The sequence below is a fragment of the Urocampus carinirostris genome, chromosome 9 (genome assembly GCF_059441175.1).
Source record: "Urocampus carinirostris isolate Australia breed hairy pipefish chromosome 9, RoL_Ucar_1.0, whole genome shotgun sequence".
Taxonomy (NCBI): Eukaryota; Metazoa; Chordata; class Actinopteri; order Syngnathiformes; family Syngnathidae; genus Urocampus; species Urocampus carinirostris.
The window spans coordinates 753,684-777,340 of record NC_142357.1 but is presented as its reverse complement, the minus strand read 5'-3'; the positions used below and the strand labels follow the sequence as shown (position 1 = coordinate 777,340).

The 23,657-nt window shown below is 38.8% G+C and overlaps 1 protein-coding gene across 4 annotated transcripts in view; it reads right to left on the bottom strand.

Annotated features, from left to right (window-relative positions):
• trappc11 (trafficking protein particle complex subunit 11) overlaps positions 1-20,152 on the bottom strand; it is a 108,466-nt gene extending 88,314 nt beyond the window's left edge. For 2 of the 4 annotated variants that reach the window (XR_015851338.1, XM_088344100.1), the window contains exons 1-8: positions 20,054-20,152; positions 19,516-19,744; positions 19,221-19,390; positions 13,007-13,077; positions 12,235-12,349; positions 6,293-6,392; positions 5,234-5,307; positions 5,070-5,166 (exon numbers count right to left, since the gene is read on the bottom strand). Coding sequence is in view for 3 of the 4 variants with exons in the window: in XM_088344100.1 (XP_088200226.1) it covers positions 5,070-5,166; positions 5,234-5,307; positions 6,293-6,392; positions 12,235-12,349; positions 13,007-13,077; positions 19,221-19,390; positions 19,516-19,719 (831 nt within the window). In the remaining variant the exon portion in view is untranslated. Of the gene's footprint in view, positions 1-5,069; positions 5,167-5,233; positions 5,308-6,292; positions 6,393-6,505; positions 6,671-12,234; positions 12,350-13,006; positions 13,078-19,220; positions 19,391-19,515; positions 19,745-20,053 lie in introns of those variants that run through there. The other 2 variants (XM_088344101.1, XM_088344103.1) reach the window with 2 other exon arrangements.
• Positions 20,153-23,657: the final 3,505 nt, after the last annotated feature.

Sequence of the window (23,657 nt, the reverse complement as noted above, 5' to 3'; positions counted from 1 at the left end):
GCTTCCACTTTATTTACACCTCTTTCCTGCAGTGCACTCATAACACCATCCATCCACGTCAATCTCGGCCTTCCTCTTGGTATCTTCCATTTACCTCTGCTCTGTAGATCCTCTTCAACATTCGCTCCTCATCCAACCTCTCCATGTGTCCAAACCAAGCGAGTGCTCTCTTCTCCACGCGCTTGCTCAGTTACACTACTACTCCAGTTCTGTCTCTCACAATTTCATTTCTCAATCTATCCAACCTTGTCACTCCGAACAAACTCCTCAAAACATACATACATACATACATACTCCTCAACATACAACGTACCACTGAAAAACCAAGGAATATGAATGAGATCTTACGACAATATTATAGCATTTTTTAATCTTATTTCAAAAATGAAGAGCATTGTATACAATTTTGTTCATTCTAATACACACAAATTCCACAACTCATTTACATTTCTTGGTTTTGCTTCACAAACAGCATTTTTGTTATCACCCCACAGGTTCTTCATTTATTAAGGTCTGGGGATTGAGCTGTCCACTTTATAACATTTTTTCTATTGGTTTGTGACCAAGACTTTGCCCGTCTACTTCTGTGTTTAGGGTCATTTTAAGTTGAAACACTTATTTCAAGGGCATGTCCGGTTAAGCATAAGGCAACATAACCTCTTCAAATACCTTGACACACACAAACTGAACCATAATCCCTTGTATGCGACAAATGGGCCCAGCACCAGAGAAGAAAGAACATGCCAAGACCATAATACTTGCACTACCATGCCTCACTGTCTTCAACGTGTACTTAAGTTTGAATTCAGAGTTTAGGGTCGTGTCACATACAGTCTGTGTTCATTTTACCTCTGAAAAGTGATGGGTCCCAGGGACTCGCATGCTCAAAAACCTATGGGTCCCAACAGAGATCTATGGGTCCCCCAAATTTTGTGTTATCGCGGTTGAAATTGTAAATCTGCGACAAATATATAATATAAATCTATATATTCATTCAGTTTTAATCATCACAGTTTATTGGTAATACAAATCAGTTATCACTTCAAAAATTTTCAGTTCACAACAATATTGTACATTATACAAAATATTATTGCTGAAATAATTATATTAATCTATATTTTTCAGTTTTAATCATCACTGTTAAATGGTAATACTAAGCAGTTGTCATATCAGATTTTTCAGTTCACAATATTGTACACTATACAAAATAACATTGCTGAAATATTTATATATTCATGCAGTTTTAATAATCACAGTTAATTGGTGATACAAAGCAGTTATCACTTCACATTTTTCAGTTCATATATTCTTATATTCTTGGTTTGCTGTCCCACCATAGTTGTAATGCCTTCTCAAGGTCCAATCCATTATCATCCTCCTCATAGCGTAACCAGGAATATAATTTAGTCCATTTGGGCAGAAAAGTCCTTTTCTTGCTAATATTCTTTTGTTTATTTTCTTTCGTCGAATCGTTCGCTTCAAAACACGTGTTTTTCTTGCCTTCGCGGTATTCTGAAGAATTTCTCCGCCATTTTTTCGTGCCGGAATTATTGCCGCTGTTACCACTTTCTGTGTTATGTTTCGACTTATTACAACAACCGCCACAACAATGACGTAATCTCGAAGGAACGAGATCTCGTTTGCCGAGATTGGCACGAGACCAAAACAAAATGGCGGATGGCAGATCTGCCTGACGAAAAGTTTGGAATGCGGTAAATCTTTGTTAAAAAAAAAAAAAAAGTAATCGGGTAATAATGACAATTTGGTGTCAAAAACTTTGCGTCCCGGGGACGCACGTTGATTTGACCCAATGCGTCCCCAAGCAAAAATTATGCGTCCAGGACGCAGGGACGAGGGCAAACGAGAGAACTGCAGTCTGTGGCCCCTAGACCCAAAAAGGACAATTTTACTTTCATCAGTCCACAAAATGTTCCTACATTTTTCTTTAGGCCGGGTTATGTGTTCCAGGGTGAATTGTAACCTCTTCTGCACATGCCTTTTTTTTTTTAACAGAGAGACTTGCTTTACACAGACATCTCATAACTGTCACAGCACTTACAGGTAACTGCAGACTGTGTTTAATCATCCTGGAGCTGATCATTGGCTTAGCCTTTGCAATTCTGCTTATCCTTCGGGCCATTTTAATGGTTGTCTGCCGTTTTCTTCCACGGGTCTTTGGTTTTTCTACCCATTTTACGGCATTGTAGATCATTTTAGCTGAGCAGCCAACAAATTTTTGCACCTTTTTATAGGTTCTTCCCTCTCCAATCAACTTTATAATCAAAAAACGCTGTTTTTCTTCAGCATGATCTACCTGTGCTGCCTTCATCATCCTTCAGTAGGCGCTACCCAATTCACACCTGGTTCGCGCCAGTTTTTGTTTAATTCGTTCCCCAATTGCATAGCTTTCAGAGCGTGCCTATTATGAATGCTGGGCCCTGTTTGTTTTCTGAGAATCTACTGCACCTACTATCAATTTAAATTTAAATTAATTAAAGCAAATTACAAAATACTAAATAAATTGGTGCACGATATCTTATTATTATTGATGATATATCAAAAAACCAAAAATCTGAAAAGAGCCAGCACTTTTCAGAGAGCAGAACAAAAAGAGCCATTTCTCAAAAAAGAGCCTGATTTCCCATGACTAGTCTGCTAAACCTGTCCTTTTGGACGCGACAGTAGGAGGCTTTTCATGAAAACTTGATAATGCAGGCTAAAGCCACAATCGATGTCATTTCGACACTTTTAAAAAACATGTTTCATTTAAAAGCGTGGTCTGTCAAGTCAGACTGCTAGGAAACACAGCAATGGAAGTTATTTCAAGCATTTTGAAATACTTCACCTAAAATGTAGGCATTTTCCCAACCTTGAAAACGCAACTTTAAAATTCAAGGATTTTGAACACCCGCATGAACCTTGTCTCGCCAACACTCCTTTATTAAGAACTGTTTACCAGAGCTGTATAATTTTATTGTAATAATTTTTAACATGATTTGGTGTAGGAGTGAGCACAGGGCCGTTGCTAGCCATTTGGGTGCGCTAAATAACCCGAACCCCATTTGGGTTCGGGGTCAGGTCCAGCTTCCGCGTACGTTTACATGTTTTCCCTGTGCCTGAGTGGGTTTACTCCGGGCACTCCGGTTTCCTCCCAAATTCCCAAAAACATGCATGTCAGGTCAATTGGCCGGTACAAATTGTCCCTAGGTGTGAATGAGCGAGTGAGTTGTCCGTCTCTGTGTGCCCTGCAACTGGCTGGCAACCAACCAGTTGAGGGTGTCACCTGCCCACTGACCAAAACTGCTGGGATGCGCTCCATCACCCCCGCGACCCTACTGAGGATAATGGATGATGGAATGTGAGGACGTTTTAATTTGTTGTCATAGTAAAATAGTGTTTTAACAAGCTTTGTATGAGATTTGTGTTGATAATTTAGTATTGTTAAAATAATATTTTACATTGACAACAATTAATTCCTACTTACCGAATCCATCCAAAACTTTACTGACAGTCTGATACGGACAGTGAAAGCTTGTTTTAAAAATTTTGATTAACTAACTGTTTGGTGTTTCTTCATTTTTTTTCCAATTTTGTTGGATTCTGCTGTTTTACTTTTTGATAAATACTTGATGAAACCACAATCAAATTCAATTTTGTTCCTGGTGCTTTTTTTTTTAATATGCACACTTGTTTTAGTATTAAAGGCGGTCGCTTGAGACTCACATCCAATTGGCCAGTGCGCCGGATCGTTCGCAACCAATTGGCCAGTCCATCATATGAGCCAACAAAAATAACCAAGGAGAGTGTGCCCTTTAAAACAGTTCGCCAGATGGGTGTGGAAATACGGTACAATATTGAGTTTTTTTATTTTAACATTGACTACTGGCAAGGGACGCTTGAGCTTCATTTTGTTTCTCCTTTTTTTCCTTTCTCCGCTCCAGGTGTTCATCAAATGAGGCATCTTTGAACAGACAACTGGTAGGGGAGGAGGGCACCATGAGACCAGAGATAGGCCGAGGGTACACCCATTACTGTGTTATGTGGGTTTGCGGGGCTACGGCCCTGAGTGAGCGGTTATTGTGTTATTGGTCTCTGAAAGAAGACTTGTTTTGATTATCATGTTGGTGGGGAAAGAGAATGTTATCGAACAAAAAGAAATGTTACCGAACAAAAAAAAATGTTATCGAGCACATACATTTTTTTAGCGAGCTTTCCTACTTTGAACAATAGCGGAGTATCCTAAATAACGCATACACAGTTTAGCAGCTCATAATTCAATCATTTATTCTTTCATTATAAACTGAACGCATTGAACTGAAAGCAGCCATACTTGACCTTGAAGAAAGGGAATTTATTCTAAAAAGGCACTGGGAGTATGAAACCACAGTCGGAGTGCTAAGACAATTTAAGAGGAAGTTTTACAAAGACCCAACACATGTTACCGTCACTCAAATTAGAGAAGTTTGAAGCTGATGGAAATTTTCAGGACGTCTGTAAAAATAGTACAAGAAAAACCCACAAAAAAATAATTACACAAAACATTTAGACGAAGTGCAGGAAAGTCTTTGCGGCAAGCTAGTTCCAAGGTAGGAATATCAAAATCCTCATGCATCATTAAACGTTGCCAATGGAGAGCTTATATTCCAAGAGTAGTCCATGGCTCTCATGCCTGCCGCAAAGACTTTCTTGGTCTTTGTTTAAACTTTTCCAGCAATGTTACTTCTTTGATGGTTTTCCAAAAAGCTTCTTATGAACGTCCTGAACAGTTCCATCAGATTTAAACTTATTGATAACTCGAGAGATGGTAACTCATGGTGGTGGATCGTTGTTAAACTCCCTTCTAAATTGTGTTTGCACGTTTGTGTTTTCATACTCCCAGTAGCACTTTAGAATACATTTGCTTTCTCCAAGGTCAAGTCAGGCTGCCATTACAGGGTTCAGTCAATAAGGAAAAAATAAATAAATTAGTTATCAACTGCTAAAATGTGTATACATTTTATGCGGCACTCTGAAAAAAAGAATACAAGTAATGTTTGGATGTTAAAAAGTTATTAGAGGCAGACACAAACCTTGTAGTTGATGAATCCTGCCAGGGTTTTGATCTCCAGCATATTTGATTCATAAGCTCTTAGCTCGTGGACAAGACTGTAGGCAGTTCTGTAGTGTCTGCACAAAAAATATTTTTTTACAGATAAAGGACAGCCTATCACTCTATTAAACATGATTAACTTACTTTAGCGCATTCTGGGAGTCTTGCTTAAGTTCACTGAAGAAAGCTATTTTGAACTGGTGACGGACAAACAGCAACTAGAAACAGGAATTTTTATGACAAAAGTAGAGAATACAATTGTGACCATTTAAATCAGGGGTCTCCAAACCTTTTGAGTCACCAAGGCGGGGAAAAAATAGCTGATTGAATGATTTGATTTTTTGCATATGACGATAGAGAGCCTTAAACCAGATACCCCGGCAATAGATGAAAATAGATAACATAAGCGAATCTAGTTTTTCACATTTGCATTTACCTGCACAAGGTGTGTTTTTGTATATAAAGGTACCATTTCATCCAATTGGTTTTGAAACACACAAATTAAACAAATTTATCAGTTTACAAATACAAACTAACATTTAAGCTCTTAATAGTTAATATAAAAAAAGCATCTACAGAAACATGTTTCACTTTTTGGCTGTTAGCCAATGAAAAATCGTTTTTATGGGGGTACACAGGCACACAGGCTAAGAAATACAAGTGAGAGCAATCATAATGCCTTAAATCAAATAACATCTGAATGGGTCTTTGCCCAAATGCCTCTGTTTGACAAATGAGCTACAACTGGTGCAGTGGCCGGTGGCTTTGGTGATCCAGTGCTCAAATTAAAAACTGCAGGTCATTGTTTGGCTAGAAGCAGCAGCATCGTCTTAAAAAGTGGGACTGATTACCCTCGGGCTATAACTTTGTGACTCCTGGTGTTAACTTTCAGCTTATAAGAATTTAAAATAATGTTTAAAACGTAAAAAGGCAAAACTGAAATTTATAAATGACAAAAACCTGGAGATATGTGTTTTTCACACAATAGCATCAAACTTTTTTTACTTCCACTTCCCGGTGCTTTTAATTTATTTCAGAAAATAAGTAGTCACGTAAAAAAGACTTAGGTTTCTCCAGATTTTCATTCACGTTAATTAAAGAAGAATTATCAGATTATGCAGAATTATCTTATTTTATCTTTAAAAAACTGTACCAATGGTACATCTTTTTGTACTTACTGGAGAGTTGATTTATTTTCCTTACCTGATGCGTTGTCTTGTTTAGAAACTCCTTATGTGATTTCACTCGACGGATTTCATTGTAGTAGTAAGTCTGAGCATGTTCATAAAAGGCATTTTCCAACCTATAATAAAATACAAATATAATTTAAAATCATAAAAATTAAATGCAAATATAAATGATTTTATACATTTCAGGGCATGATACAAAGAACAATTTTTAAAACAGGATTCAGACCTGCGTTGATCCCAAAACGAGCATTCTACCTCCTGAGCTAATGCCGCCCCGTGATGCAAAATGCAGTTTTCAAATGTTGCTACCATTTATTAGAGCACAAAAAAATCTTGGCCTATCTGGCCCTTGTTAAAGCAAAGCAACGGTGACTAACCACAGTTAAGGGAAAGCTGTGTTTATTTCCACACCCAAAATTGATTGCCACCTGTGTTGAATCAAGAGATCACCTACATAATATATGTTAGACAAAGTTCTGCGGGATTCCAGTTCTGTTGACTGATGAGTATAAAATTGAATTTTTGGAAGGTGTGCAGCCCGTGACCGCTGCAGGGTTCGTACACCTTTTTCAAGTCCAAACTTCAAGCACCTTTTAATTTTCCTGGACAATTAAAAGAATAAATCCAGCACAGATAAAGAAAAAAGTTAGTTGACTTTGATCACTAAGTCATACTTTGTGCTTATTTGAGATGTTCCTATCTATGATTCACAATCTTTTTTTGTTAATGGGCTGGCTATAGATAAACATTTTTTCTGATTCAAAATGAGTGCACAGCTTGACTACGTCACACTTGTTTACAAACACAGAAAGAGCTCTATATTGTAGGTGCTGGGTAAAAATGCAGTTTAATACAGAGGACAAGAAATACAGTATCATAAAATTTTATTTTTTCCCAAGCTTTAAACCCTGCGGCTTTTGCAATGATGCAGCTAAGTTATGCATTTTTTCTAACAGCCGCCGAGGGCGCCGCATCAGAGAGTGACACCTGGAATATATGTGTTGAGGAAGATGTGGGTCTAATGTAACTTTGCATGTTGTGCATGAATAAAACAAGTACTAACAGACCCTCATCATTAAAAAGGTATCAATCGAAAGGGGAGGGCTAACTACCATATTGGGAAAAACTTTACAAGTCTGCTTTTTTGTAATTGAAAATAACTACACGAAGCAGAAATGTTTTAGGCAGATTCCTATTTATCAGTTGGCATTATTATGTATTTTGAAATAAATATTTGACACTGTTGGATTCTATGGATTGTACTTGATGTAACAAAGCCATTTTTGCAGACATTCAAAGAAGTTGAAGACGGCCAGGGGAAGTAATGGTGACTTACGCCACCTTTATAGTTTTCAGGTATCTTGTTTCTGACTGATCTTGATGTATCTCTGATGAGAATAATTTGATATGGTCCTCATATCTTGGATCCCAAGAGTTTAAGCTTCCCAATGATATGTGGCTAGTGAGATCGTAGAAACCTATATTTGTTTATCAAAAGTCCGAGTTGAGGGAACGTTAAGGGGTTAGGGTACAGTCTATTATTAAAATTATTTTCTGGATACAATCTGCCTTTGTAAATATCTCATGGTTCAATGAGGGCACATGCATCTTCTAGTCAGGTGCGGCTTATGTATTTATTAAATGATTTTTCCTTTAAAACCTGCTTATAATCAGGTGCGCTATAGAGTCCGAATTTGACTGTACTGTATGTAAAAAATGCAGGAAAATGAGCCAAAATAATTATTCAATCTTCCATAGACTGATAACCTTTTGCGTTTTATTTTGTATAGTTTAATTTTTTTGCATGGTTTTAGAAGCTTTGTGTGAAAATTGTATGCATATTTTATAGTTTTGCATTTTCAGGGATTCAGTGTTGTTGTTCGACTTTAAATGTGTCTAAAAAGCTAAAACTATTTAGTATTTCAAATTTCATTATTATTATTTTTCTATAGTTATTCGTAGATCTATCAGTTAGACCGACGAGAAAAAAAATGGCAATGGTGACAATTTCAGGCACTTACAAGCATCCATCCATTATCTGGACCAGGGCAACTTTCTGTGGTTGATGAATAATGAATTCTTGAGTTTACTAGAAGATCCCAAAGTCCACGTCATAGTTTGTATTTAAATCCAATTGGGATACTGTGGTATGACCTTAAACGGGCAGTTCATGCTAAAAAAAACTCCAATATGGCAGATTTAAATCAATTTTGCAAATAAAAGAGGGCCTAAATTCCTCCACAGTGCTGTGAAAGACTCATTACCAATTATCTTCAACATTTTATTAGTTGTGATTGCTCCAGCAAGGCACGACTACATTGCCAAGTGCTGTAAGCGGAGCAAGCACAACTAATATAATCCCCCGAGATCTTATTAGTTGTGATGGCTCCGCAAGGCATGACTACATTGCCAAGTGCTGTAAGCACAGGGCAATGTAGTCATGCTTGCGGAGCAAGCATAACTAATATAATCCCCCGTTTTATTATTACTTGTGATTGCTTCAGCAAGGCAAAAAAGGCCCGACCGGGAGTCTTGAGCGACAATATAGGCGATACGAGTCCAAAAAAAGTCCCCATCCGCTCTAATGTATTTTGAGAATCTCCCATCCAGAATACATTGGCCCATTCAATTCAATGGGTAGCCATGGAAACCAGGGCTTTACCAGAGGTAGTCATAGTAATCTGGGACTGTCCAGGGTGGCTTGAGGGGGCCCGACCCACATTACCTTTAACCATGGGTAAATGGTGAATTCCAAAGAGTAGATGCTAGCGAGAGGATGCTAACAGCTATGTGCGCCGCTAGCAAAGTGTTGGGCTGGCTATGCCAGCCCAAGTATTCGCGCAAGCTAGCTGTAACACTGTCGGCAATGCTAACTTCTTCATAGTAAAAATTTTTGGTAATGGCTATATTTTAACGACTTCATATTTACAAATTATACTAATGGCCTCATGTCATTGGGGTAAAGCTAACAGATACATTCTAAAAAGTGATACTAACGGCTAAATGCTAACTTCTTCAAGCTAAAAATTTTTGGTAATGGCAATATCTTATCGACTTCATATTTACAAATTATGCTAATGGCTACATATTGATGAGTTATGCTAATGGATACATGCTAGGAAGTGATGCTAACGTGTAATAACAGTATTATTACTACGTTATTACCATGAATGTGTTTTTTAGACCTCTACAAGGCATATCCTTGTTGCTAACGGTTGTGGGCCCATCTCAAATAAACTTGCCAGGACCGGGGGTGGCGGGGTGGGGCGGAGTCCCCCCACAGAACCAAGTAAAAAATGACAGAAACATCTCTCTGAGTTAAATACTTTATGCTTAATGCTAACAACTGGGGTTATATATACATACCGGGATCATCTTCCAGATCAATCACAACTCTTACAATTGCCGCGGGAATTGTCTAGTTATATCTATCTTATGACACAAAAGTTTGACGGGGAACTCCTCCCAGAGCTTTTGGAGTACCCCATCGATTCATATTCCAAAGATTCCGGCCCGATCAGGACTCTTGTGTGACAATATGGATAAGCAATACGAGTCAAAAAAGTCCCCATCCGGAATAATGGGTTTGAGAATCTCCCATCCGGAATACATGGGCCCATACAAATCAATGGGTAGCCATGGCAAACAGGGCTTTCCTGAGGGTAGTCATAGAAATCAGGGACTACCCAGGGTGGCTTGAGGGGGCCCGACCCACATTACCTTTAACCATGGGTAAATGGTGAATTCCAAAGAGTGGATTCTAACGAGAGGATGCTAACAGTTATATGCGCCGCTAGCAAAGTGTTGGGCTGGCTATGCCAGCCCAAGTATTAGCGATGAGAGGTTGATGCTATGCTTACTCATGTTAGCTGTAAAAACTGTTGGTGACGAGGCAAACTAGCTGTAAACAGTCGGCAATGCTAACTTCTTCATGCTAAAAAAATTTGGTATTGGCTATATTCTAACAACTGCGTCGTTACAAATTATGCTAATGGACTCATGTTAATGAGTTATGCTAATGGTTACATGCTAAAAAGTGATGCTAACGGCTAAATGCTAACTTCTTCGTGCTAAAAAAATTTGGTAATGGCTATATTTTAACGACTTAATATTTACAAATTATGCTAATGGACTCATGTTGATGAGTTATGCTAATGGGTACATGCTAAAAAGTGATGTTAACGGCTAAATGCTAACTTCTTCATGCTAAAAAAACATGCTAATGGCCACATGCTAACAAACCACAGAACCAAGTTAAAAATGACAAATACATCTATCCGAGTTAAAAACTTTATGCTAAATCATAATGCTAACAAATCAACGCTACTGGTTCTCTACCAACATCTGTCAGACTCTTACAATTGCCGCGGGAATTGTCTAGTTTCTGTTATCGCTGTCAACGGTGGCCAAACTCAGTATTAGGTTCATATAGGGCCAGATGGGGTTTGTTTTTTATGGGCCTTGATAAATGGAATCATTATTTCAAACATACATTTTATACTCCTTTGGGTTTTTTCTGTGTGATTGAATTGGTTTGGTGATCGATTATCTGAAACCTTTGTGAGTGATAAATATGCAAAGATACAAAAATCAGGTGGTAAATACTTTTTCGCGGCACAGTATATAAATTCAGCCGATTTATTCCTAGACCTTGATTTATTTTATGGTCTATAGCTGCCAGGCTTGACATCGAGAAATATCTAGCGCAAATTTACGGCATGTGCTTGTAAAAACTGTAATCGGGTACTTCGAGTGGACATCGGAATCTGGTCTTTGAGGCCCGCAACTCAAATATAGCTTTGGAACACAACCCTTTTTGTTGACCTTTGAGTGAGTCTAGGTGTAGATCGGCGCTCTAAATGGTTTGTGCAGATATTTAATAATCAAAGCATTAAGTGGATGTTGTTTCCCTTGAAAATGGTGTATTCCAAAAGGTCCAGGAATTTTGGGCCCTTGAGTTCATACAGGTGCTTTGTCATACCATTAAAGTCGCTATTTTTTGCAAACATGAAACTGTTCTGTATGTTCTTTTCATATGTTCTGAATTCAAGTTGATTCTATTAATTACATTTTTTTTCTAGAAGTTACTATTTTATATGTAGGACCACTTCTTGCGAAGCTGTATTTTGAAGCGATTATTACATTTCCAGCTCATCTGGACCTCACATACAGAGAATACGTCAACAGGCTACAACCTGACTTGCCCCCGCAGCTGGTTATTGCATGCACTGAAATATTGACAGGTCGTTCTAGTCAAACCATTTGCAATGACACGTCAAAGAAAACACCATGTATTCGTTATTATCAGGTGGCGCTATCACAAATAGTAAAAGGTTTAAATAAGACTTCAGGCTCAGATGCTTAATAGCTTTTGCAAAAATTGAGCAAACTGGGCTCCCTCAATCTCACTCTCACATACTCAACATCACTCACACACTGCCTAATCGTCACACTCTCAACCTCATTTATATCATCACTCCCTCTCTCACTCAGACTTTCGTTTTACACACAAAGAGGGAGGGTCAAAACAGTGGCACTACAAACCCCCCAAAAAAGCTCTTATTATTCTGTATAATCTTTCTCCCAGTGAGGTAGTTGTTTTCTATTGACAGAAGCTGTACAACTAGTTAAACCTTACATGCCTATGCAGGTTGCGCTAAATTTTTTACTCAAATTGGCTTCTAAAATTGCAAAGGAGATGCGTTGTATTTTGTCAATAACACATGACATGAGGATTATTTTTTCAGAGTACATAACATAAATCTTGTCAACCAAATTTTTATCAAGGAAGCTTAGCAAAACACAGCATATTTGAGAATAAAATCATAACTGTCCCATATCAGCAGTCAGAATCATCCGATTTAAAAAAGAAGGCCTATTACACAAATTGCATTGAACTGAATCTGTTCACACGCACTTGAAATATGAACAAATTCATGAATTATCATTATGTACCTAATAATGTAACCAACCAAGTGGTCGGTTTGTGGAAGAACAAACAGACTCTTTCCGGAAAGATCACAGGCATGACAAATTGCTGCGGCTCGTTCAGATGCTACCAGGTCTTCTCCTATTAAAAAATAAAAACAAAAACAATTAGATAGAATATAGAAGTGACAAAAAAAATCCTGAAAACTTCTGGATAGGAGCTGTACTTTGGCTAAACCTAACATGCTCATGCAGGGGTGTGCAAACATTATGACTCGAATTGGGTTCCAAATTTTGGCAAAAGGACCATGCCAGGAGGGAAAAAAAAAACATCTTTATCCTGTAGTACCACTACCTTAAGTCAGGGGGAAGGCCTCTAGCAGCCGCGCAACCCTTTAATAATTACTGTTTACATTTCCTAAACATCCATCCATTGTTTTCCGCTTATCCAGGAGGGGGTCGCGGGGCCAGCGGCCTTAAAAGGGAAGCCCAAACGTCCCTATCCCCAGCCACCTCCTCCAGCTCATCCGACGGCATCCCAAGGCCAGCCTAGAGACATAGTCTCTCCAGCGTGTCCTGAGTTGCCCCCGGGGCCTCCTGCCAGTTTCTAAACAAAATGTACATATTCAAGCTACTGTTTACATAGAAAGACACTTTTTTATATAGTTTATTGGTAATTGATTGGTCTTAATTATTTTTAAATTAAGGCAACATATCAGGTTAGAGAAAAACTACATTTTAGTTAAGTTGAATATCCTGAAAGCATACCTGTCAAACATACCTGAACTTCAAAAATTACCTGGAGGAAGAGGTGTTTTCCTTTGAATTAAAACTACAGCCACTTTTGTGTTCCTACTCTGGAGACAGGATCTAAAAATAGAGTAAGGATATAATTTTAAAATCGTTTCAAAAATCATATACCGTAAATTCCGGACTGTAAGCCGCTACTTTTTCCCCCAAATGTTCAACCCTGCGGCTTATTCAATGATGCGGCCAATTTATGTAATTTTTCTAACAGCCGCCAGCGGCGCTCGAGTACAAAAGGTAAGATTTAGACCGGTGGAATATATGCGCCGAGGAAGACTGCAACTTCTTAGCTTGTGTACAAATTAAATTAGCGCAGAAATATCCTCACCATGCAAATTGCAAAAAAGAAAGGCACATGACGCAGCTTTCAAGCTAAATGCAATCGAGCAGTCCGATATAGAAGGAAACAGAGCTACTGCACGTAAATTTTACTTTGCGAGCGTGTTGCTAGCGTGTTTTTGAACCAGGGAGCGTGGGACGACGTCCATATGAAATAGTCTCTTTCCCGTTCCGGAGAAGACGACCTTGATGAGGTCAGTTATAAGGAGGAAGACGAGCACGGTTTACCGTGATTATCACAAGTACGGTATGTTTTTTTAACAGAGCCGTTTCCTGTGTTGCAAGCGTGTTCCTAGTAGCGTTTTGCTACCCTTCACAGGCACGGTTTGGGATGATAGTTATAATATTATTATTAAAGCTTTGAAAACTCTCTAGGTTTACCGTCTTTCTTTGTAAATATGTGTAACCATGTATAAAATTTATTTGCAACTGTATATTTTTGTAATGTATTTATTTTAGAGACTTATTCTGATATGTTTTCCACGGGCGTATCAAAAAGAAAGGGCGGAGTAAAATGTGAGAGGTGTTTTTGGACGCAGCCGATAATAGTGGATATATATTTTTCCCACCCTTACCTTTGGAAATATACATTTTTTTTCCTTGGATTGTTTTCAACAGGACCTGGACTCTGCATCAAACCTTAAGTAACGGTATCATTTTCCGTTCAGTTTGCCGGCTGTGGTTTTTGGACTGTGTACTTTATGTTCAGTTACAATCGCAGGACTCAAAGTCGGGTTTTGGTTAAATTTGTGATTGTGTTACATGTTTAATGTGGGCGCATGCGGCCTATATACAGGTGTGCCTTGTGTAAGTAAAAAAAAGCGGTTATCCTCCTAAAATGTGGTGGGTGCGGCTTATAATCAGGTGCGCTCTATAGTCCGGAATTTACGGTAATCGATTAAAAAGGCAAACAAAAAAGACAAAATGGAGGGAAAAAGGGAACAAGACACTGCACACTAAGTATGCGAGATGATGCTTTATATGAGTGGTGCCAGATTCATTTAAGCTTGGCAACATGCTAGAAAAAAAATCTCACTGGGGGTGGACCAGTAGGTTTAAGAGAAAGAAAATAGAGAGAGCACAATAAAAATTCAGAAAAGGGGAGTGAATAGAAAAAGAGTGCGAGAAAGTGAGGGAAAAAGAAGGAAAGAATGATGAGAAAGAAAGCGAAAATGAGAGAGAGACACCACTACAGTTGATTTATAAGTAGTCAGGCTTTAATGACATCAAGTGAACATTTTTAAAACTGCATTTATTTTCTCTAGCACTTTTATTGGTGTTGTCTTGTAGACCAAATTAATTAAAACCGTTGGGAAAAAACAAATCTGGCCTGCGGGCCCACCTATGCTTTAGATGGTGGATTGGTAGTGTGCACATTTATACTTTAACGTCACTGTTGTTCAAATAAAAAAAGCAGTGCCCAAAAATGCAATACAGGAATAGGCTATTTTCTAAGGGACAAAAAACAATGGAATTTCCTAGGAATTTAAATAGTCACAAACTGGTTGATAAAAATACACAATGCAATGTGAGAATTAAAAAAATTGAGCAAGGAGCAACACTATGTAGAACCTTACTGCGAGTGTTTCCTGTGTTGCTTTTCTCTAACGCATGTGGTTCCAGTTGTCAACCATTGAACATTTGTCTTTGTAATGGAAAGTTTATCTAGCAGTAACTTAAACAGGGTTTGATAGTTATACTTTCAACAGAGTAATCAGGGGCATTGTCGCAATGTTGACATACACCTATCCATCGAGAATGCCTGCTACTATTCAGCTTGCCCGGATGTCGATCACCTGATGGAAACCATCTATAACGTGCCCAATCCATTTACGCCACCAGATTACGCCCTCACCCTACTAAACGTGTCTGCTCAGTGTAGACCAGGGATGTCAAACTCAATTGCACAATTGGCCAAAATTCAAAACACACTTAAGGTCGCGGGCCAACCAGGATAAACATTTATTGAACACAGTTAAACTTAATGTTTTTGGAACATAAATATGAATAAAAACACACAAGAATATTAAATTTAAACCTTATATCACTTAAACAGTATTCATTATTTTGCTCCAAATAAGCTTGTTAAATTATACAACTTAGAACTTAACTTAAACAACTTAACATTAAAAAGAAATTCAAATTCGTTTGCTCCTATGTCAATGTATATTTATAAAAAAAAACTTAAATATCCCAAAATATTTTGCTCTTCTTAATATATCTCCTGTCAAAAGGAGAAAAATGAAAATGCTACAAAGCCTGGAAATATACATAAAACATGTATTTTTCAGAAATAACAATTCTAATCATTCCGTTTTCTTTGCTCTTATGACTCTGATTTGATCATTTGCTCTGATCACAGTGTGTAGTTTTTTGCAGTATTGTGTTTTCAGCGCGGCGAAAAGGGTATAGTCTATATATAGTATATAGCAGGGGTCGGGAACCTTTTCGACTCAAAGAGCCATAAAAGCAAAATATATTAATTTTATTTTGGGAAAGAGCCACACCATATGAGACAAATTTACTAAATTGCTAAACCCGCGCCCCAGACAAAAACTTAGTCTTCAGCAGATTTATTTTTGATGATTTGATAAAAATTCCGAGATGAGAATAATGCCAGAGCCCGTGTCCCAAAATCAACAAACATACCACTTTAAACTAGTCTCTTTCTTGCAATTACTCAAGATCGTTTAAACTCATTTTGACCCTTTTTTTTCATACATATTGATTTCAAAACCAGATGCAAGCATTTACAGTGCATCCGGAAAGTATTCACAGCGCTTCACTTTTTCCACATTTTGTTATGTTACAGACTCATTCCAAATGGTATTAATTTAATCTCTTATCGCAAAATTCTACACAAAATACTCCATTATGACAATGTGAAAAAGTTTTTTTTTTTTTTTTACTTTTTTTGAATTTATTAAAAATAGAAAACTAGGAAATCACATTTACATAAGTATTCACAGCCTTTGCTTAATACATTGTTGATCCACCTTTGGCAGCAAATACAGCCTCAACCATGCCCCACTTTGCATCAACAACAAGGCTGTGGAGGTTGTCAGCAGTATCAAGTTCCTAGGGGTGCACATTACAAACAAACTCACCTGGTCCGTGAACACTGCATCACTGGTTAAGAGGGCACAGCAGCGCCTGTACTTCCTGCGGAGGATGAGGAGAGCCCACCTGCCCCCACCCTCCCTCATCACATTCTACAGGGGCACCATAGAGAGTATCCTGACCAGCTGTATCTCTGTGTGGTGTGGAGGCTGCAGCGCTACCGACTGGGGTAGTGTGAGGAGGGTAACGAGGACAGCAGAGAAAATAATCGGGACTACACTTCCCTCCATTCAGGACATTGGCCAGAAGCGCTGCCTATCCCATGCTAAGAACATTACCGGGGACCCCTCTCACCCCCATCATGGACTGTTCACTCTGCTAGCCTCTGGGAAGAGGTTCTGCAGTGTGCGGTGCAGGACCACCAGGCTCCGCAATAGTCTAGTCCCCCTGGCCATTAGACTGTTAAATGGTCAATCTAACATATAGTTAACTTAAATCTAACGGCTGCTAATCTGTCTTTTTGCACTACTGGCAGTTTTTTATAGCTTGCCACTCATTGCACATTGCTCTCTGCACTATGGTAATTACAGCGTTATTGTTACAGTGTTAATGTTACTGTGTACCTGACTTGTTAACCTGGCTGCCCATTTTGCACATCTGGTTAGCTACTCTTCTTGCACTATCGGCACTATGGTAAAATACTATACGTAGCCAATTACAATACAACTTTATTTATATCTGTACATTCAAGGAAACTGTGGGGGTCAGATGCATCGACATTTCGTTCTGTATACACGTGTACTAGAATGACAATAAAGTAGATCTGAATCTGAATCTGAAGTCTTTTTGAATATGATCCCACAAGTTTAGCACACCTATCTTTAGGCAGTTTTGCCCATTCTACTTTGCAATAAGTCTCAAGCTCAATCAGGTTGGATGGGAGACGTTTGTGCACAGCCATTTTCAGATCTCTCCAGAGATGTTCGATCAGATTCAAGTCTGGACTCTGATTGGGCCACTCCAGGACATTCACGGAGTGGTTCTGAAGCCAATCTTTTGAGATCTTGGCTGTGTACTTTGGGTTGTTGTCCTGCTGAAAAATGAACCTTCGCCCCAGCCTGAGGTCAAGAGCGCTCTGGAGCAGGTTTTTGTCCAGGATATCTATATATTGCTGCATTCATTTTTCCTTCTATCCTGACTAGTCTGCCAGTTCCTGCTTCTGAAGAACATCCCCACAGCATGATGCTGCCACACCATGCTTCACTGTAGGGATGGTATTGGCCTGGTGATGAGCGATGCCTGGTTTCCTCTAAACATGGTGCCTGGCATTCACACCAAAGAGTTCAGTCTTTGTCTCATCAGACCAGAGAATTTTGTTTCTCATGATCCGAGAGTCATTCAGATGCTTTTTGGCAAATTCCAGACGGGCTTCCATGTTCCTTTTACTAAGGAGTGGCTTTCATCTGGCCACTCTACCATACAGGCCTGATTGGTGGATTGCTGCAGAGATGGTTGTCCTTCTGGAAGGCTCTCTTCTCTCCACAGGGGAACGCTGGAGCTCTGACAGAGTGACCATCGGGTTCTTGGTCACCTCCATGACTAAGGCCCTTCTTCCCCGATCGCTCAGTTTAGAAGGCCGGCCAGTTCTAGTCTTCCATTTAAAAATAATGGAGGCCACTGTGCTCATTGGGACCTTCAAAGCAGCAGAAATTTTTCTGTATCCTTCCCCAGATTTGTGCCTCAAGACAATCCTGTCTCGCAGGTCTACAGACAGTTCTTTTGACTTCATGCTTGGTGTTTGTGCTCTGACATGCACACTCAACTGTGGGACCTTATATAGACAGGTGTGTGCCTTTACAAATCATGTCCAATCAACTGAATTTACTGCAGGTGGACTCCAATTAAGCTGTAGAAAGATTTTAAGGATGATCAGTGGAAAAAAGATGCACCTGAGCTCAATTTTGAGCTTCATGGCAAAGGCTGTTAATACTTATGTAAATGTGATTTCTTAGTTTTCTATTTTTAACAAATTCCAAAAAAGTAAAAAAAAAAAACGTTTTCACATAGTCATAATGGAGTATTTTGTGTAGAATTTTTGAGATAAGAGATTAAATTAATACAATTTGGAATGAGGCTGTAACATAATAAAATGTGGAAAAAGTGAAGCGCTGTGAATACTTTCAGGATGCACTGTATTTTGTAAAAACGTCACAACATTCTGAGGACAGGGAGCCTGATGTGCTTACCATTGGCACAGACGGAGTAGGGCGAGAGATGGGAGGGAGTGCTTGCACTTTTTGCATAGCTCCACCCATCCCTCCCACTCACCCAATCAAATAACTAAGTTCTCTTCCAGTGTTTTTGCGTATTTACAATTTGTTCCGTGGATTCATCAAAAAGTATCTGAACACTGAACACAGATTATATAGTGAGCTTTTATACAAAGGATTCTTTAGCGTTGAACAGCCAAAACAAGTTTTTTTTTTTGTGTGACACCTTGACTCTAGATCGTAGTGAAAACGTGCCCTATATATATTGAAAAGTACTGCTTTATGATTCAGATTTGGTTTGGCTTTGTGTGTATCTGAACAGGATTAATGGTTCAAGTTTTGAACAAGATGGAGAACGGGCCATTAATAACAATAATGTAAAATGGTCTTGCGGGCAGGATATGATCACACCGCGGGCCACATCCGGCCCGAGGGCCGGGAGTTTGACACATGTGGTCTAAACTGAGGATACACCTTTTTAAAATGACAAAGAAATTAATTGACAGCTATCATTTACTGGTAAAATTAATAACATACCTGACAATTTCAACCTTAGTTGCACATTCAGATTGTTTTTCCTTCCACTGGGGGTCATCCCAGTCCAGTTCGTAGAACACAACCACCAAGGCTGGTACTTCGTTCAGGTGCTTGTTCATCCAAGATGTTTTCAGTATACCCTTAGGAATATACCACTCGTATGATGCACGCTTTGTGAGAAGACGAGAAATATCAATTATGAACTTCACAGCTCTTAGCAAGCTTTCATGTTTGAACAATAAGGCGTAGTGCCAGCCCATTATGGTGAATCGTTTAAATTCGAGACCTGACAAACCTTAGTTCGACACTTAGGATACTCGTGGTCTCCAGGGACGATTTTGAAAGATATTTGCACTCTGTCAGATCGCCGGTTGGCACTGAACACATCCCAAACCGCACGATGGACAGCATTAAATACCACATCCAAACCAGTTAGAGCTACAAAAGCCATCGGTCGACAGCACAGCTCTGTAGGAAACTCCCACTCCAGACCTGCCATCGTCAACGTTCAACAGCACCTTCAGCTATTGAGAGACAAATAATAGTTGGAAACACTGGGTATTTTTTAAACGGTTAATGATCAAAAACTCTCGTGCAACTTATATACAATGTGAGACAAAATAAATAAACGAATACAACTTGATTTGCACAGGCTACTACTGTATGTCACCTCGATATGCTGAGTCTGAAATGAAAAGCTAATACATCTTTGTGACTCTTGGATAACTAACTGGTAACATCGGGGACGACAATAATCAAATGTATGAAACCGGAATCTAATGTCATCAATCGAAACAGTTTCGATTTGGAGTAAAAGATAGGACTACACATACTGTTCGTCGTGTCTTCTCAGTGTCTATGAAAAGTAAGAGGGTGGAGTTTCCTTGTTTTTCTTATTTTGAGGTTAACAAACTAAGAATGGTAGCAACACCGCCCTCTTGTGACACGGAATGTGGAATATGTAATAGGAGTCCTCCCCTTGAAGAATAACGTCAAAAATAGGGAAAGAAGATAAAATTACATATTCACATAATTTGTGTTTTGCTATATTTATTTTTAAGAAAACAGTTGGTGTGAATTAGATTATTAACTTCAGTATGAAAAATAAATGAAAACTACTTATAAATTCAAGTAAGTACAAAAATTAAAGGTGGGGTCCGTAACTTCAAAAATGGTATACATGCTGAGTCCATCTTCCTGCTGGATTAATCATTGCAGCCTCAGTCAAGCTGCCTGTGAGCCGCGTATACGCATCTGTCTTTTGTAGACTTGCTCGAATAAACTGTTCTTTTTTCATCTTTTTGGGGTTTGGGTTTGACTTTTGGATTGTATTTGAAACAGTCCTTTTCTAGCTTTAACCATTTTCATCTTTGAATAAATAAGAACAATGGGGATAAATATTAATTCACTTGCCAAACCATTCACCCAACCTGCCTCTTTTCCTCAAGGCTAGCGCGCTCCATGGCTGGAACAGGAATGATAAAAGTTGTCACGGAATGGAAGGGGTGACCGGACCAGAACGGAGGCAGGAGGCAGGAAGGGAGAACTCAATTGCGTGACGATCCAAAACTTTTATTTACCAAAATAAAAGTTGTCCATAACTCAGGGACAAGACAGAACAAACAGGTTTTAACAAAACGTGCAAACACAGGCTTCTTCCAACTCAACAAAACAGGACAAGGCATAACAGAACGGACGATGTGTATATAATGAGCCAGCACCCGCAAAGCCCACAATCCAGCCTTAAATAGCAGACACGCGATTAGTTGAACTGCTTCAGCTGGTGCCCAGGGGGCGGGGCAGACCGATCGCCAAGGCGACCATGACAAAAGTAAGCTAAAAGCAGATAGGCACTGTGAAAAAAAAATATAAAAGCTCTTTGAACTCAGTTGGGCATTGTTAACACATATATAATTGGGAAATATTTAATTCTAAACTTTTAAGGGCAGGGGTTTTAAACTTGTTTAAGCTTGGGGGCGGCATGACAAAAAAAACATTTACACGGACCAAACTAGTAGATTAAAAAAGAGAAAGAGAACAAGATAGAGAGAGAGACAGAGACACGGGGAAAGAAAGACAGGAAATACAAGAGAACGAGAGGTAGTGAGAGAAAGAGAGTACAGAGAGATTAAAAGAGCGAGAGAGAGAGGGAGAGAGAGAGAGAGAGAGAGAGAGAGAAAGAGAGAGAGAGAGAAAGAGGGAGAAAGATAAAGAGAGAGAGAAAGAGAGAGAGAGGAGAGAGAGAAAATAAGAGAGAAGAAGAGAAAGTGAGAGAAAGAGATTACAGAGAAAGTGAGAGAAAGCGAGAATAGAGAGATAACAAAAGAGACAGAACAGAAAAGAAAGAGAGAACGAGATAGAGAGAGAAGAGAAAAAGAGACAATGCAAAGTACAGAGAGAAAAAGACAGTATGAAATAGAGAGAGATAGAAAGAAAAAGATAAACAAGAGTGAGAGATATGGAAAGAGAGTGACAAAGAGAAAAATAAATAGAGAAAGGATATATATATAGATATATATACACACAGTTGCTATTTGGCCCCCTTGAATTTGTGACCTTTTGCCACATTTCAGACTTTAAACATGAAGATATCCATCCATCCATCCATTATCTGCACCGCTTATTATCCTCAGTAGGGTCGCAGGGGTGCTGGAGCCCATCCCAGGTATCCTCGGGCAGTGGGCAGGGGACACCCTAAACTGTTTGCCGGCCAGTCGCAGGGCACACAGGGACAGACAATTTGCTCGCTCATTCACCCCTAGGGACAATTTGGACCGGCGAATTAACCTGACATGCATGTTTTTGGAATGTTGAAGGAATCGGGAGTGCCTGGAGGAAACCCACGCAACCACGGAGAGAAAATGCAAACTCCACACAGGGGGTTGGATCTCATGACCTCAGAACTGTGCCACACACACACGAAGCATAACATGCTACCCACATGTAGATATGAAACTGAAATTTCTTGTGAAGCATCAAGAATAAGTGGGACACAATCATGAAGTGGAACACACTTTTTTGGATATTTTAAACTTTTTTTAACAAATAAAAAAACAAAAAAGTGGGTGGTCACAAAGTTCTAGGGGGCCAAATAGTTTTGCAAGCCACTGTATATATATATATATATATATATATATATATATATATATATATATATATATATATATATATATATATATATATATATATATATATATATATATATATATATATATATATATATATATATAATTATCTCATTATCTCATCTCATCTCATTAACTGCACCACTTATCCTCAGTAGGGTCGCGGGGGTGCTGGAGCCCATCCCAGCAATCTTTGGGCAGTGGGCAGGGGACACCCTGAACTGGTTGCCAGCCAATCGTAGGGCACACAGGGACAGACAACCCGCTCGCTCGTTTACACCTAGGGACAATTTGGACGGGCCAATCCACCTGAAATGCATGTCTTTGGAATGTGGGAGGAAACCAGAGTGCCCGGAGGAAACCCACGCAAGCACGGGGAGAACATACAAACTCCGCACAGGAAGTCCGGCAGCTGGATTTGAACACACACAGGAGGTTCCCAAGACCTTAGAAGAGAGTGAGATGAGGAGAGAGAGAGAGAAAGAGAAGATAGTGAAATAGGGAAAAAAAAAGATAGAGAAGATGTGTGACAGAGAGTTGGAGAAAGAGACAGAAAGAGAGGAAAGAGAGAAATAAATGAAAGGTAGGTAAAGCCAAAAAATTGCTATGTTGCCGAGGAGACTGATCTGGGATGTACATTGTGAGAATGAGGGCGAAAAAACAGACATAACTAAAATAACACTTCAATACTAATTAAAGAGGACCAAATTCAGTACTGTAGTCAAGTTTTCCACAAAGACAGTAGCATCACCCCATGTTCATGCGCACACAGTACAATTGACATCAGTGTTGGGATTTCCGGATCTCTTTAGGGAACCGGCTGTTTCAGCTCGGATCACGAAACGCTCCGAAACAGCTTTACAGATTTTCTTTCTTTTTTTAAATGACACAGAACAGTACAGTTTGACACAGTACCAATAATAATGAAATATTCTGTGCAAAATGAATGTTTAATTTTAAATGTATTATGGTACAATATTTGAATACACTTTTTGTTTACAGTTAACTTTAACCCAATTCAAACTTGATTTTTTATGTCAAGTAACTTAGAGTCAAGCAACACAGAATCCCAGAAAACAAACGACACAAGAAACTGTAAAGTATAATATTCATATATCAGTGGAACAACAACTAAATTATGAAATATAAGATCAAACCTTTGGCTTCTTATTTGTTACCAATTTAAAATGGAGAAAAAAGGATCCCTGAAAAACAAAATAAATATTAATCAAAATATTCACTGATCTGAAGAAAAATCAGAAATCTGAACGGATAAAAAGTCAAACAGCAAAAAAAAATCCCTGGAAAAAAG